Source organism: Dichotomopilus funicola, assembly GCF_033296635.1.
Source record: "Dichotomopilus funicola strain CBS 141.50 unplaced genomic scaffold C8A04scaffold_19, whole genome shotgun sequence".
NCBI lineage: Eukaryota > Fungi > Ascomycota > Sordariomycetes > Sordariales > Chaetomiaceae > Dichotomopilus > Dichotomopilus funicola.
The window spans coordinates 309,240-332,754 of NW_026944040.1; the positions used below are offsets into that span (position 1 = coordinate 309,240).

The following is a 23,515-nucleotide window of genomic DNA, read 5'->3' on the forward strand; positions in this document are numbered from 1 at the left end:
GTCTAGTCGCGCGGAGGCGGCTTCTCTGTCTCTACTTATTTCTACTTTCTCCTTCCATGACAGACGAGTTCTACTCCTCGTTCATGATCGATTCATTGGTTGACGGGTTGGAAGGCATTCATCTCCATGTATTATAATTTTTTCTCTGGAGATACAAAGTAGGGAAAAGCTTAAGAATTCATCTGTGTGTCTGCGATCTAGGTGTTTCCCGTTCTGGTGGCCAAACATAATAGTGAATCTGCATCTTGGATTCAATAACTAAGAAACTTGATCGCTCAGCAGATTTCAACCAACCTCCAAACTAAACACACAAAACCTCAAGCGGCCTCAATCCCAGATCTCCCCCACTATCACTTCCCTTCAAATCTCATATCTCTTCCCCCTCACCCACCACAAAAGCCCGAACAATGCGCACCTCCGTCTTCGGCCGATCCTCCCCATCCACAGGCACCAACCCCATCCGCTGCAGCACCCGAATCCCCTTCTTCACCCGCCCAAAAATAGTATGCTTCCCATCCAGCCAAGGCGTCGGCGCGAGCGTCAAAAAGAACTGGCTGCCGTTCGTGTTGGGCCCGGCATTGGCCATGCTGAGAATCCCCGCGCCCGTATGCTTCAGGTCGTCGCGGATCTCGTCCTCGAACTTCTCGCCGTAGATGCTGCTGCCGCCGCGGCCTGTGGCTGTCGGGTCGCCGCCTTGCACCATGAAGTCCTTGATGATGCGGTGGAAGATGGTGCCGTCGTAGTAGCCGCGCGTTGCGAGGGTGGAGAAGTTTTCGCAGGTGCGCGGCGCGTGGGAGGTGTAGAGCTCCACGAGGATCGTGCCCTGGTGGGAGGTTAGTAATGTGGTGCGGTATATGATTGAGTAAAATAAAAATACCATCGTGGTTTCTAAGGCGACGTCGGTGGCCATGTTTGGTGCTGTGGGTGCGAAATGGTCTGTACTGCGCGTGGAATGAGAGCTTCGTTGTTTAGTTTCTGATGGAAAACGCCAACAGTAGCCGGGAATTGAAGGATTTGATTGAAAGGGTCTCAACTACTACGAGAGGTGTACCAATCATAAAACACGTCAAACCCAACAGTTGTGTGTTGGTGATTATGAGTTCTTCGTAACGGCACTCCTCGAACAATGACATGGGTGGAGGACAAATGGTATGAGAAATGTACGCCGGGATGTAATTAATCTCAGTATCAATACGGTAATCAACACAACAACACAGTCTTTTTTTCTCGCAAACTCATTACGGAGACAACCTACACTCTTTTATTCGTTTTATGATCGAGATATCTGACTTTAACGAGCTCTGTATAACAATAACACAATTTGAAAATGACAGTAGGATGTATTCCTAACCGAAAAACTCACAATTGAGACAGGGAATAGTTAACACAACGCCAATTCTTTGTCGAATTTAGCGGCTAACAAAACTAACAAAACATTCAACCTTTTACACTCTCTCGCCACAGCTTTTCCAACACAGCCTTTCTCAGCAATAACTTCCCCTCGGCTTGTTTCTGTAACGCTGGGAATGCAGTCATGACCTCGAGACCATTCAGACTTGGAGACCGTTTTACATAATGTCATAGGTGCATTGTAGGTTGCTTTGGTCTCTCTGCTACAAACACCGAAAAATAACCGCCGCTTTCGAAATCCACAATATCTGCACACCCAACGCCCCTAGAAAGAAAGAAGAATGGAATCGTAAACCGTAGCAAGCGCTGGGACGTCAATGAGAAGAAAGATAGAGTTAGAAAAAAAAAAGAGCAAAAGAAATGGCATCCTCCTCCGGGAAGGCTCGAACTTCCAACCTCCTGATTAACAGTCAGACGCGCTAGCCAATTGCGCCACAGAGGATGCTAGCCAAATTGCTGATTGATGGACCTCAAACACGTGACCCATATAACGTTCACAGCAGCAGCAGGTGGCCCCCTTACTTTTCATATAACCACAATAACCCCCTTTGGTGGTCCAACAACAACAGCTTTCTTCGTGATGCTCGAGTTCATTATCACCCCAAATTGTTTGAAGTGAACCTCAATTAATAACCTTAGGACAATAAAATACAACGTAGCTCACACGCCAAAGTGGTATTACACGAAATAACAGCTGTCTGTTTCCAGTAGACAAAAAAAAAAGAACCATGTTGCCAGCTCCAACCAACCCACCAACCTCGACAAGGCATTTCCCAGAAATCCCCGATACCAATGTGCAGCAGAACACACCCAAACCGCCGGCCCTCACTCAGTTCATCATCATCACCCGTGCCACATCGTCATGACGTAACTTATCCCAAAAAAGATATACCATCCATACAAAAACCTTAACATCACCGCCCATTTTCATGCCCGGTTTTACAAAAAGCCCTTTGTCATGGAAGGCACCCTACTAAGACTGCTCTTCCGCTGGGGTATCTTCACCGGCTCTTCCGAGGCCCAACCAACATGCCGACTCCGCATACTACCGCCAAACACACTCCCCGCGACAGAGCCTACATTGCTCCCTTTCTCCATCCTCAGCCTCCACCCTTCAATCTCCCTTTCCAACTTGAGCGAGCGCTCCTTTTCCTCGCGTAGCTCGCGCTCAGATCGGCGCGCTGCGAGCTCGTTGTTGCTCTCTGAGGCCTGCAGCTCCTCGATGGTTTGCAGCAGCTTATCCATCTTGTCGCGCATGCGGCCCATGTCCTCGGTAAGCTGACTGTTCTGTTTGTCCTTGCGGTCAATCTGAGATTGTAGGTCCTTGACGATGCGATCAACGTTGCGCACCGAGCGCTGGGACTTGCTGCGCTCTGATTCATGTTCCTCGAGCTGAGATTCGAGCTGCAATGTCGGTTAGTATTTGACAATTCGGTCTATGTGAGTGAAGTGAGAAAGGAAGCCTTACCTCTTGGATCCGCTTGTGGAGGAATTTGATGTCGTTGCTGGCCGTCGAGTAACCCTTAGTCTCAAGGTCGATAAGCTTGATTTGCACCTCGTTCAGCGACTTCTCCAGAACAGCCTTTTGCTTCTGCAGCTCTGCCCCCGCCTCACGCTCGGCAACGATATCCTTCTGGATCTCCGAGACCAGCGACTCTGCGCGGCGCATCTTCTCCACCGCTGCCGCCGCGATGTCCTCCTGCTGCGCGAGCCCGGCCTTGAGATTGAGAATCTCCTTGTCGATGTTCGCAGCGTTGCGAAGCGACGGGCTCTCGCCTTTGGCAAGCTCTTCCAAACCAGCCTTGGCCTCCTCCAATCTGGATTCAACACTGCGCTTCTCGCGGATGAGGCTCTCCCGCTCGGCGGTGATTTCATCCACCGAGGACCGGAGTGAGCGCACCTGCGACAAGAGGGACACGATCTTGCCTTGCGCCTCGTTATGCGCAGAAACCGCCTCGTCGCGGGACGCCACGACATCTGACAAGGTCGTTTGCAGGCGGGCCTTCTCCTTAGACCAGGTCGAACTGTTGAGCACTTCGTCGTCCCACTTAGACCGGAGCTCGTCGAGTTCCTCCCGTAGCCTCGTGATCTCGGCCTGCTTGAACAGCTTCTCTTCCCGGGTGAGATCCAACTCTTTCGTGAGCGTGGCAAACTCAGCCTGGTACTTCTTGCGCAGCTGCTCCATGCTCGATTCTTTGTCTTCCACATCGTTGGCCCGCTGGTTGCGGTAGTCCTCCAGCTCATGCTGCAGTCTCTTCTTGGCCTGCGTGGTTGCATCCAAGTCGGTTGACATGTCTTCAATCTTCTCTTCGAGCCTTTGTGCCTGGTGCTGGAGATCTTCGATTGTGGTGTCAAGACGCTTTCTCTCTGCCATCATCTCCGCGCAATTCTCCTCCGCTTCCCTGGCTTGCGTCTTGGCAAATTGCTCGGCACGGTTTGCTTTGAGCACCGCAATTTCAGCCTGTTCGAGCTTGTTGAAGTACTCGTCTGCACGACTCTTGTAAAGATTGAGACTAGAAGTCACGTCAACGAGCTTCGAAGTCTCGGCATCCAGGCGAATTTGAAGGTCCGTAAACTCTTCGAGCAGCTGGCCGCGGCTAGCAGCCTCTTGCTCTCTCGCAATGGACATCTCCTGGAGATCCGACTTCGCGTCGCGGAAGTCAACCTCAAGTTTTGCCCGGTCGTGTCTCAACCTCTCTAGGTGTCCCTTCATGTCGGTCAGTTCTGCAATAGCATCGTTATGGCTATGCAGAAGCACCCGACGAGAGTCCTCCTGGGTGTGAAGGAGATCAAGGATTTCCTCGTGGGATTTGGTTTGGATGTCTCGGAGCGATAGTTCACCGGCGTGCAGAGCTTTTTCCAGCGCAGAGACCTGCTGGCTGGATTTGTCGAGCATGTCGTGTAGCCTTCCATTGGCTTGCTCTAACTTGCGCATCCGACCAGTTTCATCGGGAAAGGCACCTGAGGAATCGGTGGATGCCGAGCGCTCGAGCTGACTTTGGAGGTGTCGGTTTTGCATCTGCGCGAGTTGCAGCTGGTTTTGAAGCTCTTCCACGTCGGCCTTGAGATCCATGCGGTTGTTAAAGCTCAAAATATCGGCGGTCTTATCGGAGCGGACCGAGTCTTGAAGGTGATCGGTGTCTGGAACGGCGAACCGGCGTGGTGGCGTCGTGACATTCGAATAGTGGCGCCCATTGGGTTTGGACCGCTGCTCGTGGGACGGCATGTTGGACGGTCCCTCGTCCAGATTCAGGTCCTCGAGCCCACGCCGGGTGGGAGATTGGTTCCTGGCGGCCCTTAGCTCGGCCACCTGAGCTTCTGCGTTCGCGCGAGCGGCTGTCTGGACTCGCAAGTTCTGCTGGAGCTCTTCGATCTTCCGCACCAGGTCGAAGTTCTTGGCGATGAACTTATCAGGGCCAACATCTGTCTGAATAGGGGGCGTTGCCTCGGGATCCACCGTCCTCAGAGCATTGAGTAACTGCGTCCGCAAGTCTGCGAGTTCCGAATCTCGGGAATCCAATGCAGACTGCAGTGTGCGGACAGTCCCTTGCGCTTGTGTCCGAAGCTGCTTTTCCGACTCGATGGTCCGATTGGCCTCTGCTAGCTGAGCTGTGAAGTTGGACGACGCCTTTTCGGCGTTACGGCTGCTCTGCACCTCCCTGGCCACTTCATGGTTAAGATCTTCCAAGTTGAGCTGCAGCTTCTCCAAACGCTTTTCAAGGGAAGCAATTGTGACGTGTGAATCTCCGAGCTGTTTGTTAAGCTTGGTGTTTTGCTCTTCCAGCTTCGTCTTCTCACGCTGCAGAGACAGAACCTGGCCACGCGAAGCTTCGCTCGCCCGCGATGTTGACCGCGCAATTTCGAGTCCCTTTTGCTGTAGCTTGTTGAGGAGAGCACGGTTGTCATTTTCCGAGGCAGTAAGACGGCTCTTGACGGTGTGGAGTTCTCGCTCCATCCGCTCCTTAGCCTGGTCGTTTTTCAGCCCGAACTCTCCAGATTCCAGAATCAATTTGTTGAGATCTTCGACCTGGTGGTTGAGCTTGGTGCATTCCTCCTCAAACCACTTGAGGCGTTCATGCGCTGCAACAAGGTCTTTGTGCAGGCTCTCTTCGCGCTCCCGCGCCACTTTGAAAGCAGCGCGCTCTCCAACAACCTCGGCCTCACGGCGAGCTTCTTCGGCTTGAGTCTTAGCAACACGGAGACGGCGGATCTCCTCGCGAGCATCGTCTCTTTCTTGTTCTGCTGTCGTCCGTGCTTCCATGGTGCGACGCAGGGTGTCTTGTTGGGCATAGAGCTCCTTCTCGATGGTGATCTTTGACTCGTTCAAGTGGTCGTACTCATCCTTGAGGGTCTGATACTTGTGTTCGCCAAGAAGTTGTACATCATCCCGAGACTGGCGCTCCCTACTGAACTCCATTTGAGTGTTGTACAGCTCGTCCTTGAGGTCCTTGATCTGGGCTTCGAGGACTTGGCGGTTCTCGTCGGCTTGGGAGTCTTCTGAAAGCCTGGCTTCAAGCAGTCGCTTCGCATCCTCCGCTTCTCGGTGGAGTTGAGATTGTTGAGATTTCATGGCGGTAAGTTGCGCTTGGACTTCGTGCAGGCGCTCAGTCGCCTTCTCTCTCTCCAGGCTCAAGGATTTCATGTGGTCCTCGAAGTTGCGTCGCTCCGTATCGAGCTTCCTATTGTCGGAGCGGAGAAGAGCCAATTCGCTCTCCTTCTTCCTCACGAGATCCTCATAGTCGGTGGATGTCTTCGACAGTTGCGTAAGCTGCTGCTGGATCTCACGATTTTCCGCACTGAGATGCGAATTCTTGGTCCTCGACGATTGTAGTTCCTTTTGAGCAGTCATCAGCTTGACCTCGAGATCCTGGTCCGTCTTGAGCAACTTGGCTTCCAGATCGCGCGCCTTGCGATCCTTTAGGGAAAGCTGGCTTTGCAACATCTTGATCTCGCCTTCAAGCGCGGCCTCTTGCTCGCTGCGTTCAGACTGTGCCCTGGAGATGTCTTCAATGGCCCGCTCAAGATCCTCGACCCGTCCAGCGAGCTCGGACTTCTCGTTCTCCAGTCTGGCGATGATACCGGCTGCTTGCTCCAATTGGGTGCGGCAACGCTCCACGTCATCCTCAGCCCGTTTCTTGGCCTCGAGTAGATCGTCTAGCTGGTCCTCAAGCTTTTCTTGATCCTCGAGAGCACCCGCAAGCTTATCTTCGAGCTCCGATTCCCGGAGCTGAAGCCGCTTGAAAATCTCCTCCTTGTCGAGGGCCAGAGCCCGTTCGCTCTCCAAGGTTTGTTGGATCCGGAGCATCTCAGCATGCACATTCCTCCGCTCGTCTTCCAACTTTTGCCGGTTTTCATGTTCGAGAATCATCTTTTCGTTCAACTGGCGGATCATGTCATCTCGCTTCTTCACTTCCGCCGCAGTCCGCGTAGCACCTAGAAGAGGCTTCATGCGGACAAGAAGTTGCCACCAGGGATTGTCGCAAAGGTCATTGTAGACTTGAAAGTTGCGTTGAATGACTCTCGTTGCCTCAGCTCGGTATAGTCGCTTGAACGCAATCCGACGCTGCATGTAACCCCGTGCTACGGACTGGAATTTGGACATGATTTCACGGATGAGGGCGTCACGTTGTTCTTCAAGCTCGGCAAGGACACCGGCGCGGAAGAACACCTTGGTGAGACCGATGCGGTACAATGACCGGTCGAGGCTGAACCGGTCTAGCATAATTCTGGCGGCCGCCTGGCCTTCAATGTAGCCCTTCGGCATGTCTCGGCAAAGGACCTCATATCGCTGGCGGAACTCGGCAAACGGCAGCCTGTTGGGAAATCCTGTCCGGGCAATCCGGATACCCTCCAGCACACCGTTGCAGCGCAGCTGATCCAGAACCAGTGGACCGCTGAACTGTTTGGGCCGTTTCGTGTGATTGGGAAGAATACAGCGAACGAAGTGAGGATGGGTAAGATGCAGCTGACCCATGAGACTGGATAGTTGTTCCTTATGCCTTTGAGCGACGGTGCGGAACAGGCCCTTCTTGACCCTACTACGCATGCCGCCAGCCTCGTCGTCCTGGTCGGCACAATCAGCAAAGAGATTGGCGACATGCTTGTTGGTAGAAGACGCGAGCAATCGAGTAAGATTGTCGTTGAGAGGGTCTTTGTTTTTCTCTAGCCAGCCCTCGGTGGAATACTCCACCTCGGCGGCGTAATGCGTGAGGATGAATCCTTGACCTAGTCGAGATGGCCGATACTTTTGTGACTTCTTATCCCACAACGAGTTCAGCTTCTCCGAGAAGGTCTTGTCTGTGGCTTTGGGCATCACACAATCCTCGTCAAGGCACGAGAAGACACCAATGGGATTGGAGAGTTCAATCAGATCGATGGTTGGCTGCAAATCCTTGCCAAAATCGATGAATTGCCACTCGATCTGCTCCCTAGCGTACTCTTCCTGCTCCAGGACAAACATGTGGTGGTTGAAGAACTGTTGCAGCTTTTCGTTGGTGTAGTTGATGCAAAGCTGCTCGAAGCTGTTATGCTCAAAGATTTCAAAACCGGCTATATCCAGAACGCCAATGAAGCGAGTGTCGTCGGGTCCCGATCGAGATCGGTCGAGCTGACGGTTGATTCGGGTGACGAGGTCCCCGAAGCCGCGTTCGTAGATGCCCTTGGCAAGGGCGTCGATGCTGAACCGCACCTGCTCCGGGGTTTGAACCTTCTCGACCCATTCCCGCCCGGCCTTGACCTTGGGGTGCAGCAAAGCACGAAGGAACGGTTCGACCGGTACGCCTAGAAGTTTGCAAACTCGGGTTGCAACCTCCTTCGCGTCATTTGCGAGACGGGCTTGATCTGCGGACCTGCTTTCCTTGACCACTGAGATATTGCCGAGATGGAGAACGGCGGCAATGGTCCGCAAAATCGATGTTTGGTCCTCGTCCGTGAACCCCATCACCAAGAAGGCTTCCATCAGAGAGTTCCACTCGTCATGATCGGACACCCCGGTAATGATCTCTTGGCCCTCACGAGTGTAGGCGAAATCCTCCACGCCCATCCCCTCAAGCAGAAACTCTTGCTTCAGCCTCCGGTCCGCGCCCTGAAGGAGCTGGTAAAAGATATGATAGTTCCGCTCCTGGGCATTGATCCTGACCACCCGTGACTTTTCTAAGAGGTACCAGTCGATGAAGGCGCCAGCAATGGACCCGTCGCGGTCGAACTCGATTCTGATAAATTTACCGAATCGGGATGAATTGTTGTTTCGGACCGTTTGAGCATTCCCAAAGGCTTCCAGAATCGGGTTTGCTCGGAGAATCTGGGCGGAAAGGTTTGCGTGCTGTTTGCCTCTGCTCTTAACCGCAGCCTGGGAGTTAGCCACCGCAGCCAGGTACTGGATCACCTTCTTCGTGTTCTCGGTCTTTCCAGCACCAGATTCACCGGTGACAAGAATACTCTGATTCTCGTTCTCATCCACCATGTTCCGGAACGCCTCGTCGGCCATGGCAAAGATATGGGGTTTGTTGTCCTCCCTGCTCCTGCCTTTGTACATGTTGACATACTCGTTGGTGTATATCGGAATCGGCGCATAAGGGTTGACTGTGACCAGGAAAAGCCCGGAATAGGTGTAGATCAGGTCGGACATGTATCTCGTGAACAGATTGTGGACGACTGATGCCTCGTTGAGGTGCGTGAGCTCGGCCATATCATTTGCCTTGTCGAACTTGGCTGGGTTGACCTTGTCAACGGTCTCGGGGTCGGCCTCTCGTTGCTATTTCTTGTATTAGCGGGTTACGCCACTGAGTAACCTTCCTCCCCATCATACTTACACTCCCATCGTCGCATTGGACCAAAAGCTTCCCGCCCTCGAGCTCTTCCACCACCCAACCCTTCACAAAGGCCGTCTGCGGGTCCTTAAGCCAGACATACTTTCTGCCTGAAAAGTCGTTCTCGCCCTCAATTCCTTTGACAACGTCAGTGGGCTTTCGCATGTCCTCAGTCTTGAGGTACAACGGCGCAAATGTGCCGGAGCTCGGCGTGGCGTCTCTCGATGGGCCACGGCCATGGCTGCTCCGGATGGGTACTGGTGGCGCAAGTGCTGCTGCAGCAGCAAAATTCTGCGAGCTTTGGGACAGCGTCCTAGAATGTGCGGGGGGTGAAGGTGTCCCCGTCAAGAGGGATGGCGAGGTCGGAGACAGGACGGACTTGGGGCGGCCAGGACCGCCCGAGCCGGACGAGTTCGTCGAGGCGTTCCTCGCGAAAGGATTATTGCGGACCGACATGGGGCGCTCTTGGTTGGAGGCTCGAAAGTTATAAGGTCATGGAATACTGTCGGAAAACAATATCGCGGGGTCACCTGCACGAAAGTGCAAAGCATGTAAACACCCAAAAAGTGAAGCGATGCGCTGGCAATGCACACGCTATGAAGTTGGTAAAAAGAATAGGACCCCAACACCGCCGCAAAGCAAAGAACGCAAGGCGCAGGCAAATCCAGCTGCAATTTGGTCCTTTCTTGAGGTTAACTTTGCAGACCGGGGAGAGGGAAACAGAGGTGGGCCAAAGGAAGGTGTGCTTGGTGCCGCCCACCTTGCTCGTCGTTGCCCCGAGCAGATCCCAGTCGAGTAAACAAACCTGGACAGGGGCCCACCCCGATTGAGGTCCAGCGAAAGAGCCCAGCTGCTGACGGTTGATGCCACAGGCCTGGACCGTGCACGCAACACCGGATATAGACTAGCGTGATTCTGCAGGAAGGGCTGGTGCCTTCTTTGCATTCAGACTGACGCGCTTTGCAAAAGCCCCAAAACGAAAAACTCCATCGCAATCAACCCGGCGGTTCATCACCTTGAAACGCTGCATGGCATCACAGGACCAGGACAACACACGCCGAGAGTCATTTCTAAGTGCTGTTTCTGGGCCGCATATTCAGTTTCCCGTACGCACGGCACGGAGCGGGTCGTGAAAGCTGGCGCTTTGTTTGCATCATCTGAATTTCGACTTCACCGCATCACGGAAGGCGTGTGAAGCGCTTTGTTCCTCGGCCGGTGGTCTGGTTTCTCTATCGCGTGCGTTAATCCGCCGACGATCCACTTCATTCTCTCCTTCTTAAGTACGAGCGAGTTCCGACGAGCCATCCTACAATCATCGAGATGCTCAAGCAGTAGCGACATACCTTTTGCCTGGACTACCGCGATGTCGCAATATCCCAACCCGTACGGCCATGGCCAATACCCTGGTACATACCCGCCTCCGCCATACCCCTACCCCGCGACGGGTTATTCGGCGCCTGGTCAGAGCTCTGACCCTGCACAATTGCACCGGGATGCATCTCAAGCTGCATACAACTTCAATGCGGGCCACATCCCGGGGTTGGGAATAGGAGGCACAAGTGCTGCCGATGGGCAAAGACACCCCGCCTTGGGCATAGAGTCCTGGCCTCAAGTACCCCCATTCTTCATGCCAACACAAGGACCACCACAACCTCGCCTCGATTCTTCTACAGTCCCAATCCAGTCTCAATCTAGCGCTGCCCACCATGTAAAACCCGGACCGCAAAGCTCCGGTCAACCGGCGCCAGCAGTCGCACACCCCACAGCAGATGTTGATATGGAGGAAGGTGAGCTTAGTGAGGGGCAGTTTGAGGACTTGTACGAACCCAGAGAGTATATTCCTGCGACAGCACCTCCACCAACCTCCAAGCTCCCGGCAGCTCACCCGATCGCGGATCTCAGCCAACCCACAAGCGCAGCCGATACCCCAGACGGGGGTTTTTATGCTAGCGATGAAGAGAGTGGTGACAAAGCTTTGAATGGTGATGAAGGTATGAAATCTCACGGTTTGTCTGCATGATGTGATGTACGGCATAGCTAATCATTGTTCCCAGGTCGTGATCGCTCCGCGTCATATTCACCCTTCTTATCTCCAAAGGAAGGCCAAAGTGAGGGCCCGACCCCACAGCCCCGGACAACCAAGCCGACACAGGACACCGAAGTGACCTCGAAATCTGCTGCCATTCCGCCGCCCGTAGTATCCAAGGACGCTGGAGCATCTGCGCCCCAAGCACACGAGGGCCCAGGAACACCATTTAAAACCGTCCAAGAAGCGAAAAAAGAAGCACAAAAGGCAATTCTCCGGCTTTGGCCTCTTGGAGTTAAATACCAAAATTATCTGGACGAAGGATTTGACGAAGGGCTGATCAAGAGCCTTTTCGTGGACCTCCATCTTGAGTTGCCAAAGGTAGCACCAACGATCCCGCCACCTTCCCAGTCCAAAGCATCGCAACCGGGCCAGGATGGCAGCCAGCCAGCGAAATCTCAACTTCAGCAGACGGGGTCATCGGCCAAAGGCCCGGATGCTGCGCCAGAGAAGGGCGGGAAAGCAGAGGAGCGGAAAGACCGCATTGCGCGTCTCCTTGCCGCGAAGGCAGCCAAAGGACCAGCACCACCAAAACCTGTTGGTACCACGGTCTCGCAACCCAAGGCTGCTTTACCAGACTCACAGTCCCAAAGCACTGCTCCCACGCCTCAGGGTGTCACCGCCCCTAAAGCCAAGGCGTGGGGAGACAAAGAGCGGTTGCTTCAGCAGAAGATAGCGGCACTACAAAAGTCTCGTGAAGCGCAAAAGGCATCGGCCGACCAAATTGAGGCGTCTATTACGGCGGCCGCTACCACGGCGGGCCCCATCATTCCCACCGGTCCCAAAGCCGAGACCACGTCTGCCGTATCAGACGGCCCCAAGCCCGCTGCACCTCAGGCTGGTGTGGCACTGGCTGGGTTGCTGTCATCGCCTAATACCCCTCAGAATCTTGTAGCCCAGCGCAAGCGCCCGGTGGCTGCAGATTTTGTCGACTATTCATCCACCGCGGTTCCAGCGAAACGGCCATTCGCACAAATGCGCCAGGAATCGACGCTGATCATTGATGTTAGCGATGAATCCGAGGACGAGGAGATGGATGTAGAAATGGAGATGGAATCGCCGGTTGATGAGTCCTTGCCGACTCCTTCCAACGGCCTCACTGGACAACGTGGGCCCGCCATCCGTGACTTCCCGCCTCTGACAGATACCTTGCCACAACGCCAGTTCTCAAGCCCAGCGCCCTCCGTCACACCACCTGGGGGGCGCCCGAACAACACGAAGCGAGAATCAGAGTTGGATCTCAAGGAAAAAGCAATCCAGGATATGAGACGTCGGATTGCCCTAGCAGAAGCCAAACGGAAGGTAAAACAGCAAACGGGCGGATCGGTAACCCCGAACCAGCTGCCTCTTGAAGGCAAGGAGGGCCGAACTGGCCACATGAGCAATTCGGAGGGCTCTGAAAAGGCCTCGCCTCAGCCGACTTCGGAGCTAGTATCTGCTAGTCTCCCCAAGACAGACGAGCCGACTGGCGTGGATCCATTTCAGCGTGCCCAACGCCGGGGCCGCATCATGAGTCTAGAGATTCCTCGTGTGGAGCTGTCTCTCGCGGAAAAGATGAAGCGCCTTGAGCAGCTTAGACTTGAACAGGAACGGCTGCAAGCCGAGATTGACAACAGTGTCATTGAGCAACAAAAGTTGGCGGATGAGCTGCAGCAACTGGATAGTACGGCCGAGGAAAGCCCCCATACGAATGGGCAGGGTTCCGCAAAAGACTCCGGTCCCCTATCGGCACCTACCGTTGAGGAGCAGCGTGGTGAGGAGCTGGAGCCGGACCTGAACGAGCCACAAACAACTAGCACCACCACCGGATCCCGTGTAGATCAATCTCCAGCTGAGGTTGTCGTGGAGCAACCGTTGAGTCCCTCGAGAGCATCCGAACAACCGGTCTCGGACGCGGATACCCTACCTCGTGACGGCACGGAGGATGCCACGGATGCCGATGGGACCACGCCGATGGAAATTGATTCCAGGGCATCCAGCCTCGAAGTTGAGGAGCGTCTTGGCAGTGCTGAGGACGAGCCGGCGGGTGGTCTACCCGAGCAGATATCGGGGGCAGCACAGCCTCGGGAAGCGGTGCAGGAAATTGAGGCCGAAGTTACGGGAGAAGTACATATCGTTCCCTCCCTGGGGGCCCCCTCTCTTGAGTTGACACCGGCACAGGTGCAAGAACCTCGGATCACGAAGTCGACCGGTGGCTTGACACCCTACCAAAGCCCACTCCGTTATTTCCGCGCGTACCGGTTCCACCCGCAGTACAAAGACTCCGTCACGGGAGGGCTTAGATCTTTGACGTACAGCAACAGAATTGACCCCGAGCGAGAGCTCTGCCCCTACGAACTTACTGGACAACAGTGCCCGGACAATTGCGAGTTCCAGCATATCGGTTCCATCGGTGCCGCCGGTGAGTCTCCCCTATCCTCAGAAGGGGCTGCTAACATTGGACTTTCCATCTGCCCCCCTCGTGCAAGCTGACTCCTGGTCCTGTCTACTTTGCAGATGACCAAATCCTGCTGGAGCTTGGCAACTCGGACGACTACAGCAGCGAGCAGAAGGGCCGGTTTATCCAGGGCCTGAGAGAACTTCTCCAGAAATTCAAGGCCGATAAGGTTAAGGATTTCGACACCATTGCGTCCGGCATCATCAGGTACCGCTCAGAGTTTCTCGGGGACAACTCCAAGGTACTGCGCTTGGAAGGCGTCACCATTTGATTAAGGCTCATTTTTGCCCCGAGTCACAGCTGGAGCTCAGCATGGAGATTTGACAACCCCACGCCATCCCTGCCCGTTTGACATGCTCGCGACAGTAGATTATCTCACAACGTTTTGCCATTCTCTAATTCGGTCTCCCCCCTACCCCCCCGGACCCCCCCGCCGTACTTACGGTGTTTCCCTTATCAGGAACGATTCTTTTGTGGACCGCGCACATCACCGCGTTGGTCGTCGGCGCTGGCTTTCGGCGTTCCATTCTTCATGGGGGATCGTGCATGGGTCTCCCCAACGGAGGCCACTCGGAGAGGATGGGGACCTTGTAGGAATTTCGATACCCAGCTTTTTTTTGTCAAAGCTTGTAAGAGTTAGTTGAGGGGAGAGAGTGATGGGTTGGGAAATAAGATCATAGCAGCAGCAACATATCTTGAGGAGATGAAAGAGGAGGAAACAGCTGATGAGAGCCCATTACATGGCTCGTTGTTGAGATTTGTTTTGGGACTACCTGCCACACCCACATGGCCGAGGTCGGCATGACTTGGCCTGGCGAGCATAGCAGGACATGAGCTGTCCGCTTTGTGGTGCCTGCATTGCTTTGCTTTCGGGTGAGCAACAGTTTCCAGGGGATTAATTTACAAACCTGAACTTGCATCCTATATGTGGCATGTGACGGATAATCATTCTTGGGCTACTGCATCTGGCCTGGTGAAACATAGGGCGGCTACATGAGAGACCGTGGCCAAAATGGACAGGGTCGATTGTGGCCGAGGTTGTAACACAAGGTGTAGCTAAGTATTGGGGGCTACTTAGGTGTATTGCATTAAATGTAGGACAAATGACAAAAGTATCAACAAATCTATCCACAACTGCCTCCAGCGCGTATTGTTGCGTATTCCCTGTAGTGTAGACAAAATTGTTCTTCTTTTCTTTTCAAATCAGAGCACGAACAAAAGCCGCCGCCCCTCTCCCCAAAAAGTGTCCATTAAATATCATTCGAAAAAAAGGAGAAAAAAAAAAGACAGAACGAGTACCGGTCATCCTACAACTTGGACTCCTTGTTCTCTGAGGCCGGTTGTTGAAGACGAACAAGACCCTGCGGAGAAGGTAATGAGTCAGCAAACTTCTTGAGACTGGGAAAGGACTTAAAGTCAAGAACGGCTTACCTCTTGCACACAAGTAGCCAGCAATGTCCCGTCCTTAGCGAAAATCTTCTGCATGACCACGCCCCTCCCATCACCAGCCCACGGACTCTCCATCTCAGTGAGCATCCAGTCATCCGCGCGCACCCGCGTCGGCTCATGGAAATAAATCGTATGATCCAAGCTAACCATCATCCCAATGGTCGGGCGCCCAACCATCTCACGCGGGTCATCACCCATGCCCTCCCACCGATGCAGCGTCGTGACCTTCTCCTTCAAATCACTCGGCAGCTCATCCAGGTCCTCAGCGCGAAACGGGAACCGCCACAGCTTGTGCAGCCGTGTCAGCGTGCCGATGAAGTAGCTGTCGGAGACATACGCCAGCGCGGCGAGTTGTGCGGCCTGTCCGCCGGTGATGCGGCCTCGCGCGCGGACCCATTGGCGCGTCTTTTTCTCGCCGGGCTTGGAGCTGTTTCGGTTGACGAGGGTCATGGGGGAGCCTTGGAAGGGGCCTTGCGCGACGAGTTCGGGTTCGTCGGCGTAGTCGTCCGGTGGGGGCCGGAGGGGCTGGCCGTCCTCGCCGCGGGGGATTTCGCTGGCATGGCGGACGGCGAGTTCCTTGTGTTCTTCCTTTTTACTGATTCCGTCTTCGTTGGTGGTGTCTGAGGAGGAGGAGGAGGAGAAGGAGGAATCCCGCACGAAGGAGATGGTGGTGGTGAAGATGCAGCGGCCACGCTGTCGGGCCTGGACGGTGCGCGTGGCGAAGGAGCGGCCGTCACGGACTTGCTCGACGTGGAAGAGGATGGGCAGTTCGGACGAGCCTGCGAGGAGGAAATAGCAGTGGCATGAGTGGACTAGGAAGTCGGAGGCTAGGGTGCGCTGTGCTGCGGCTAGGCACATCGCGATCACGGCGCCGCCGTAGATGCCGCGAGCTCCGGGGGGGTGCCATGGCTGTCGGGTGTTGGTGAAGATGTTCTGCACTGGCGTGTTAGTGGGTGGGCGCTTATGTTGGGGGTTCTCAAGCTGGGGGCTGTGATGTCAAGGGGGATGCTGGGGGCTGTTCTTCTCACTCCGAAACAGCCACCATCAGACGCGATGATAGCGGAAATATGAGATGAAAACGTGAATTCAAGTCAAATAGCGACTTACGGGGCCAAGTACGGCCAGTTCCGTCACGTCCAGGGCATTCTCGATCTGCGCCTTGTTGGGGTCCTCAGGAGGTGGCCGGAGTAGCGTCGTACGGTCGGTCATTGTCTCAGATGGGCCTTAACAATGAGGTGTCTAGTCCTATGGCTTTGGCCTAAGAAGGGCCGTGGTTTTGCCGCAATTGGGAAGTCGGATGAAACCCAAACTGAAGGCTTCAAGGTCCTGGAAATGGTCGAAGGCGGCGGCGTGTAAAACAGTCTCAAACAGAAGCGAAGCGGCCCGTGGTAAGGCAGCGCTGATAGTTGATGAGTTTCTCGACTGGAGTCAATCTCACGACGGTGTAAAATTCTCGAATGGGTGTCCAATGGCAAATTGAAAGTTTGGCATTGGAACACTGACTCGGAGAACCAACTCTATTTCAGTTTCAGAGATTGGGTGACGAGCGCAATCCAGGGTGCCGAGGTTCTACGGATCTCGGCAGTGCCATCAGGGTCCCGGTGCCAAGACTCAGCTCTGGATCCAGGTTCTCATGAGATTATCTAATCGTCCAAATTTGAACACATGCAAAGACATTCAGTTACACGTGTAGAAGGAAGGATTATTGACAACCGGCCCAACAATACGGACTAGGTAACTATCTGAATACGCTTAGCAGCTCTCAACAAGAAATGTCAATTTTCCCTCTTACCTTGGCCACCTTAAAGACAGCTAACAACGCCGTTTACGGCTTATAGCGTTGGGCGTGTTTCATCAGTAACAATCTTTCCGCTTAGCTAAGCTCCAATTTTGCTGGCCCCACTCTTGAAGTTCGCCAACAGCACTGAACAACCTCGTGCACGTGAAGCGGCGGGTTGTTGGCAATTCTGTATCCATTTTCCCCACGGGCGTATCGAGGCAGAGCACCAACGTCATATCTCCCAACCCTGGCCCGCCAGGGGCCTGGCCAACCCGCGACCTGTCGTTTAAGCTCAATCCCCACTCTCCCCACCACATCGCTGCCTCACCCTAAACAACTTCCTTCTCTTCCTGCTGAAGGAGCCAGCCTAGTTGTCCCTCACGAATTCTTTTTTGGTTTGCTTTGTTTCCAAATCGTCTTTAGTATCCTTTTACACCTAGGTGCTGCGGCTAGGTCGAATCGGTTCCGATACCTGCTCTGCTATTCAACAAACCACGATAGGTCTTGGCCCGGAATTTGCTGGAAATTGTTGGCCGTCAAACCATGCCCGACGCGGGGGAAAGGTATACACCCCGTCCCGTGTTCGCTGTTAACCATCTACCCCCAGGAATGTGAATTGCATACGGGTGCCTCAAGGCTCTTCTGGGGAGGGCGTTGCTCGTTTCAATTCTTGCCTCATTTGCCTCATGTTCTCTGTTGCTTTTTGGATGTGCCCCGCGAATGACGCTAATGTCAACTCTCCACCAGTTCGCATCGCCGAACCAAATCCTCCGCCCTTTCTCTGCTGAGGCGGAAAGCAAACAACGACGACGACATGTCAACACATGAAGACACCGCGCCGAGCGCCTCCGGCTCTGGCACCGGCTTGGGCACCACCGCTTCAGCGCCCGCTGCGCCCGCCCACGAACCGTCGATCCACCCCGCACAACCACCGTCGGTCAAGGGTCACAGTTCGAAACTCTCCGTGTCGGGGAGTGCTATTGGTCGCACGATTTCCAACAGCCCTTCAGTCGCCGGCGGGAGGTCTCCCTACCTATCCGACAAGGGAACATCGCTTGAGTCTTCTGTCCGCAAGTTTCGCATCGTCGAAGCCCTGCGCAATGGCGACACCGCCTTTATCTCCAAGGCTATCAGGGAGAGCGCCGAGAATGCCCCCCGCATGAGCACTTCCTCCTTTACCACCTTCTCGGGGCCCCTCGATGACACAACAATCCTACACTTGGCTATCCAATGCGCCGAGCAACCCGTTGTCGAATACGTCCTGTCCGACGGTGCGGGTTCTCTCGACATCAATGCTCGTGACAGGGAGGGCAATACTCCGTTGCATATCGCCGCTATTCAAGGGAGGGCTCAAATTGTAAAACTGTTGCTAGAGAACAAGGAGATCAATGATGCCATTGCCAACCACCACGGGCGCCTCCCCATTGATCTAGCCCGGAACCCCGATATTTTTCAGCAGCTGCAGCTCTCTAGGTCGCTCTTTGCCGAAAACAAGGTTAGGCAGGTTCAAGACCTCATTCTCCACGGGGAATTGAAAGTATTAGAGCAGGTGCTAGAGGAGTCACGCTTCAAAACGGTTTTAGACATCAACAGCCCCGAGTTCGCGTCTGAGCCTACCACGGTCGAAGCTGGCGGCACCTTACTGCACGAGGCCGCCCGGCGCAAAAACAGCCGGCTTATCCAGGTTTTGCTGCTGCATGGAGCCGACCCGTTCCGCCGAGACCGCAAAGGGAAGCTGCCCCAGGATGTTACCAAGGATGAGATCACCCGTGCAATGCTGAAGAAGTCACCCGCTGCCGTGGCCGCCCAGAGGGGCATCCAGGAGAAGGCTGTTTTGGGGTCCACTACGCAGGGCGCGGCCACAGCAACGCCCGGTGATCCCCTTGCCGGGCGAGAGGCGCGAGAGATGAAGGGCTACCTCAAGAAATGGACCAACTACAGGAAAGGGTACCAGCTGCGGTGGTTCGTGCTCGAAGACGGCGTCCTCAGCTACTATAAGCACCAGGATGATGCGGGCTCGGCTTGCCGTGGCGCCATCAACATGCGCATTGCCAAGCTGCACATGAGCGCTGACGAAAAAACTAAGTTCGAAATTCATGGCAAGTCATCGGTAAAGTACACGCTGAAGGCCAACCACGAGGTTGAGGCCAAACGCTGGTTCTGGGCTCTCAACAACTCCATCCAGTGGACCAAAGACCAGGCCAAGGAAGAGGAGCGCCAGAAAGCCCGGAATGCAGAGCTTCTGAAGCAGGCCAAGGCGGAACACACCCACCTTGGCGACTCGCCCAGCGAAAACGCCAGCGTTGCCGAACAGTCGCGCAGCAGCATTCAGCTAACTCGGATGCATTCCTCGGCTCGCGCCTCTAGTAAGAGTGGCTTCCCCACAATCGGTAGCAACGAGGGTGATGACTTTGTCGACGCGGCTACCGAGGCGGACAACAAGACCGACCAGAACGGTGGCACCGTTGCTGACGAGGGTGACGAGGATGAAGATTACGACGAACATTCAAGCGGACAGGATGCCCCACCGGCGAATAAGGATGCCTTCAATATCACCGCTCAGTCCGCAAAGCTGCAGCTTGAGTCCATGGCTCATGTTACAGCTGCGTTGCTTCTAGAGTCCTCTAAGAACCCGGCCGCCACCTTAACCGATCCCAAGACCTCACAGGCTTTATCTACATATGACGCTGCTATCCGTTCTCTCACCGGCCTGATTGGCGACCTGCTTCGTATCTCGAAGGATCGCGACGCCTACTGGCAGTACCGACTGGACCGAGAGTCGGAGATGCGCCGGATGTGGGAAGAGAGCATGGCACAAGTTGCCAAGGAGCAAGAGGCACTCGAGGCCCGCGTGGGCGAGGCCGAGTCGAAGAGGAAGATCACCAAGCGCATTCTTAAGGAGGTCGTGGAGGGCGGGATGCTCGAGGGTGGCCAGATTCCTCTGTCGTCCAGCCAGGCCGCAGAGGCCGCCATCCAGGACGAAGCCGAGGTCCAAACCCCGCCTGAGGCGGTTGGGGCAAAGTCTCCTACCCTCAACGTATCCAGGCGGCAGACTGTGATGACCCAGATTGCGGATATCTCTGACTCCGAGTCCGACGGGGAAGAGTTCTTTGACGCAGTTGACGCTGGCGAGGTCGAGGTGTCGCAGTTGCCTCCTTCGGAGCTCACTTCCTCGCAGGAGGAACAGCAACTGGTCATCTCCGATGCCTACGATATCAGTAGCTCGTTTAAGGGTTATGAAAACGGCATCCGCACGCGGTTGAAGATGGACGCCGATGACCGGCCGAAGATTTCGCTTTGGGTACGTTTACTATTTAACCTCCCAGACGTGTACACTCCCCCCTAACAAAGCATCACAGGGAATTCTCAAGTCCATGGTTGGAAAAGATATGACGAAAATGACCCTCCCCGTCTCCTTCAACGAACCTACTTCTCTTCTCTACCGCTGTGGTGAGGATATGGAGTACGCCGACCTCCTTGATCTTGCCGCCGACCGGACCGACTCTGTTGAGCGTCTCCTGTACGTTGGCGCCTTTGCAGCCAGTGAATACGCGTCGACCATTGGACGTGTTGCGAAGCCGTTCAACCCACTTCTGGGCGAAACGTTTGAGTACGTCCGCCCGGATAAAAACTACCGCTTCTTCATCGAGCAAGTCAGCCATCACCCACCGATCGGTGCTGCTTGGGCCGAGTCGCCCAAGTGGACGTACTACGGCGAGTCGGCCGTCAAATCCAAGTTCTACGGCCGCTCGTTCGACATCAACCCGCTCGGCACATGGTTCCTGAAGCTCCGTCCCACTCACGGTGGCAAGGAGGACTTCTACACCTGGAAGAAGGTCACCTCCTCCGTCGTCGGCATCATCACAGGCAACCCGGTTGTCGACAACTACGGCCCCATGGAGATCAAGAATTGGACAACCGGCGAGGTCTGCTACATCGAGTTCAAGCCACGCGGCTGGACGGCTTCCAGCGCCTACGTTATTACCGGCAAGGTCGTCGACGCCAACGGCCGCGTGCGCTTCAGTCTCGGCGGCCGCTGGAATTCCAAGCTCTACGCCCGCTACACCCCCGGCTTCGAGGCCACCATCGACGACGCAGCCGCCGCCAAGGCCGACACCTCCGGTCCGCCCCAATCCGAAGCCATCACCGACCCCAACAAGGCTTTCCTCATCTGGCAGGCTAACCCCCGTCCTCAAGGCATCCCCTTCAACCTCACCCCCTTCGTGCTCACCTTCAACCACATCGACGACCAACTCCGCCCCTGGATCGCCCCCACCGACTCACGTCTGCGGCCCGACCAGCGCGCCATGGAGGAGGGCGAGTACGACTTTGCCGCTACGGAGAAGAACCGGCTTGAGGAGGGACAGCGTGCGCGGAGGCGCGTGCGCGAGGCCAAGGGCGAGGAGTTTATTCCGGCGTGGTTTACGAAGGCGAAGTGCGAGGTCACGGGGGAGTCGTACTGGAAGTTTAATGGTGGGTATTGGGAGAAGAGGGAGAAGGCGGGGCCTGGGGCGGAGGGTGCGAAGGTGTGGGAGGGACTGGAGAAGATCTTTTAAAAATTCTTATTAGAGTAAGCCTGGGGTGCTTGCGAGAGAGAGGGAGAGAGAGAGAGAGACATTGGTTGGATACACACAAGGGCGGCGCGTGAACACATACGGGAGGAGGGTTATATACGGCCTAAGGGGGCGGTGATGTGATGGGGAAAGGGCGGACGAGCGGTTAAAAGGGCGTGGCGGATTGTTGCTTGGATTGGCGAGACGGGCGGGCTTTTTCTAGTGGTGGTGGTGTTGTTTGTGCAAGTTACTGCTGCTACTGTCGCTCGTGGTAGAAGCGTTTTATGGCTTTGATAAAAGGACACACACGATAGACTCTTTTTGCTTCATGGTTATGCTCCGTCCGTTCTGATATGTGTGGTGTTTCTAAGTTGTATTTCCTCCATCGTTGGCCGATGGTCTGCTCTTACATTCTCAGTTTTGCCTAGCCCTCAACATGTTGGCTCGAATGCCGGGAAGTTGTGTTGCTCTCAAGTCGGGCTTACAGATTTTACATCCCATGTGGGGGGTATATACAAAGCGAAGGATGCACGTGAAATCCTCCATGCGAATATAGCAGGTGTCCCTTACTATGATTTTAATAAGCTAAGGGGTTCTCTTATTTTGTTGACTTATCACTTTGACATAGATTCCGTTGCCTGGGTAACCAGGGGCGAGATGTGGGTGGTAACCCCTGAACGGAGATTTGTTGTGGGATGATGTCGAGAATGGAAATACGGGTATTCTTTTAACTTTTTGTCAAAAGGAATTAAGGTGTTAAAATGTGAGATGGGTTTTATGTACTTAGATATGTTGGGAATTTTATGATATCATGAGAGTCGGGCGCATCATGTTCTACTGCTGTTCCCATTTTTGTTTTTCACCTCAGAACCCTTCTTTATGAAAGTGGCCCATCGGCTAGACTAGAGTCATCTTACATACTGCGGCCGTGGTTGTGAAAACCTTCTCGCAACTAACTATGCTCAATTTTTTCCATTTCATGTTGGCTTCAATGTAAAGGGGTAATAAAGTTGGATCCCATTATCGTCGACGGTTCTTTGGGGGGATCGTTTGCAATGGGCCATGGTGACCATCAGGCTTCTCACTAACCCTTTAGTTCTGAAGGCCGTGGCTAGGTCTCGGATAAGACAAATCATACAGTCTAGACCCTGCCCTCCGTACAACTTGCAATTATGGGAGTGGTCATACTCGAAATGGTAATTCCAAAATCATGGAATCTACGGACACCTCGGAAACGGTACCCGTCTACACAACCACAAGGTACTCCCCATCTGTGATACTCGTACGACCGTACATAGTCCGACTCTGAGTCAAAGTGTAACATCAAGACAAGGCTCGGTCATATATCATATTTTGTTTTTCGTCATGTGTTCCCAGCAGCACAAGTTGTGCGACCCATTATCCGATACCATGCCAAACAAGATATCGTTCTAAGCCTGTCTTGTCCCCCCACTGTAGGCCTCAATTAACCCATGCACGGGGCTCCTTACCCCAGAGCTCGCTCCGAGACGCCGACCTTCCGCCATGCGTGTAACCGCCCGATGGGACCACGAGGGCGGCTATCTGGGGTAACACAACATATGATTCGCACACACCGCTACTGCGAGGCCCTCCCACCGACGGGGACATGTCCATATCCATGTTACACGTGGGTTGAGACTAGGAAAGACGGGGAAACCCGCTCATGTGGTCGTCGCCTACCAATAATATTGGCGCGCGGCTGTATCACTTTAGAGTTTGAGTTGCCTTGCCTTGATGTGAGATGTGTGTGTGCAACTAATGGACACGGGGTCCTACGCTGGATTAGTTAGCCTATCTACGTGAACGATTTACTTTTGCTTTGCGAGGCTATGTTGCAGTTCTTCGTTAGGTTGTATCACGGCTATGTCCAACCGCTGCTGCGACTTATTGTCCTCCTCTCAACTAGTACTCGATTTGCTCGCCCGTTCGTCTTCCTCTCACCGGTACTCGGCAGCCTAGATGCAGGATAGA

At 54.4% G+C, this 23,515-nt stretch overlaps 5 protein-coding genes and 1 non-coding gene across 6 annotated transcripts; 2 read left to right on the forward strand and 4 right to left on the reverse strand.

Moving 5' to 3' along the window:
• Nucleotides 1-367: 367 nt before the first annotated feature.
• C8A04DRAFT_10999 (cyclophilin-like domain-containing protein) lies at nt 368-910 on the reverse strand (the record flags this gene model as incomplete). Its single annotated transcript, XM_062776796.1, has 2 exons — nt 368-823; nt 878-910. 2 exons carry the CDS (start codon nt 908-910, stop codon nt 368-370), a joined length of 489 nt encoding a protein of 162 aa, XP_062638407.1.
• Nucleotides 911-1,778: 868 nt separating this feature from the next.
• C8A04DRAFT_t52 lies at nt 1,779-1,852 on the reverse strand. The gene has a single exon. It is a non-coding gene; the product is annotated as a tRNA-Asn (tRNA).
• Nucleotides 1,853-2,349: 497 nt separating this feature from the next.
• Nucleotides 2,350-9,674, reverse strand: C8A04DRAFT_27285 (myosin type-2 heavy chain 1; the record flags this gene model as incomplete). The annotated part of the gene is made up of 3 exons (XM_062780247.1): nt 2,350-2,814; nt 2,879-9,163; nt 9,222-9,674. 3 exons carry the CDS (start codon nt 9,672-9,674, stop codon nt 2,350-2,352), a joined length of 7,203 nt encoding a protein of 2,400 aa, XP_062638408.1.
• Nucleotides 9,675-10,581: 907 nt separating this feature from the next.
• On the forward strand, nt 10,582-14,012 carry C8A04DRAFT_11009 (uncharacterized protein; the record flags this gene model as incomplete). The annotated part of the gene is made up of 3 exons (XM_062776800.1): nt 10,582-11,209; nt 11,273-13,705; nt 13,801-14,012. 3 exons carry the CDS (start codon nt 10,582-10,584, stop codon nt 14,010-14,012), a joined length of 3,273 nt encoding a protein of 1,090 aa, XP_062638409.1.
• Nucleotides 14,013-15,048: 1,036 nt separating this feature from the next.
• On the reverse strand, nt 15,049-16,399 carry C8A04DRAFT_10982 (thioesterase-like superfamily-domain-containing protein; the record flags this gene model as incomplete). Its single annotated transcript, XM_062776789.1, has 3 exons — nt 15,049-15,102; nt 15,173-16,123; nt 16,298-16,399. 3 exons carry the CDS (start codon nt 16,397-16,399, stop codon nt 15,049-15,051), a joined length of 1,107 nt encoding a protein of 368 aa, XP_062638410.1.
• A 1,385-nt stretch (nt 16,400-17,784) lies between these two features.
• Nucleotides 17,785-21,526, forward strand: C8A04DRAFT_27288 (Oxysterol-binding protein-domain-containing protein; the record flags this gene model as incomplete). Its single annotated transcript, XM_062780248.1, has 2 exons — nt 17,785-20,271; nt 20,330-21,526. The coding sequence occupies 2 exons, from the start codon at nt 17,785-17,787 to the stop codon at nt 21,524-21,526; spliced, it is 3,684 nt and encodes a 1,227-aa protein (XP_062638411.1).
• Between the last annotated feature and the right edge of the window lie 1,989 nt (nt 21,527-23,515).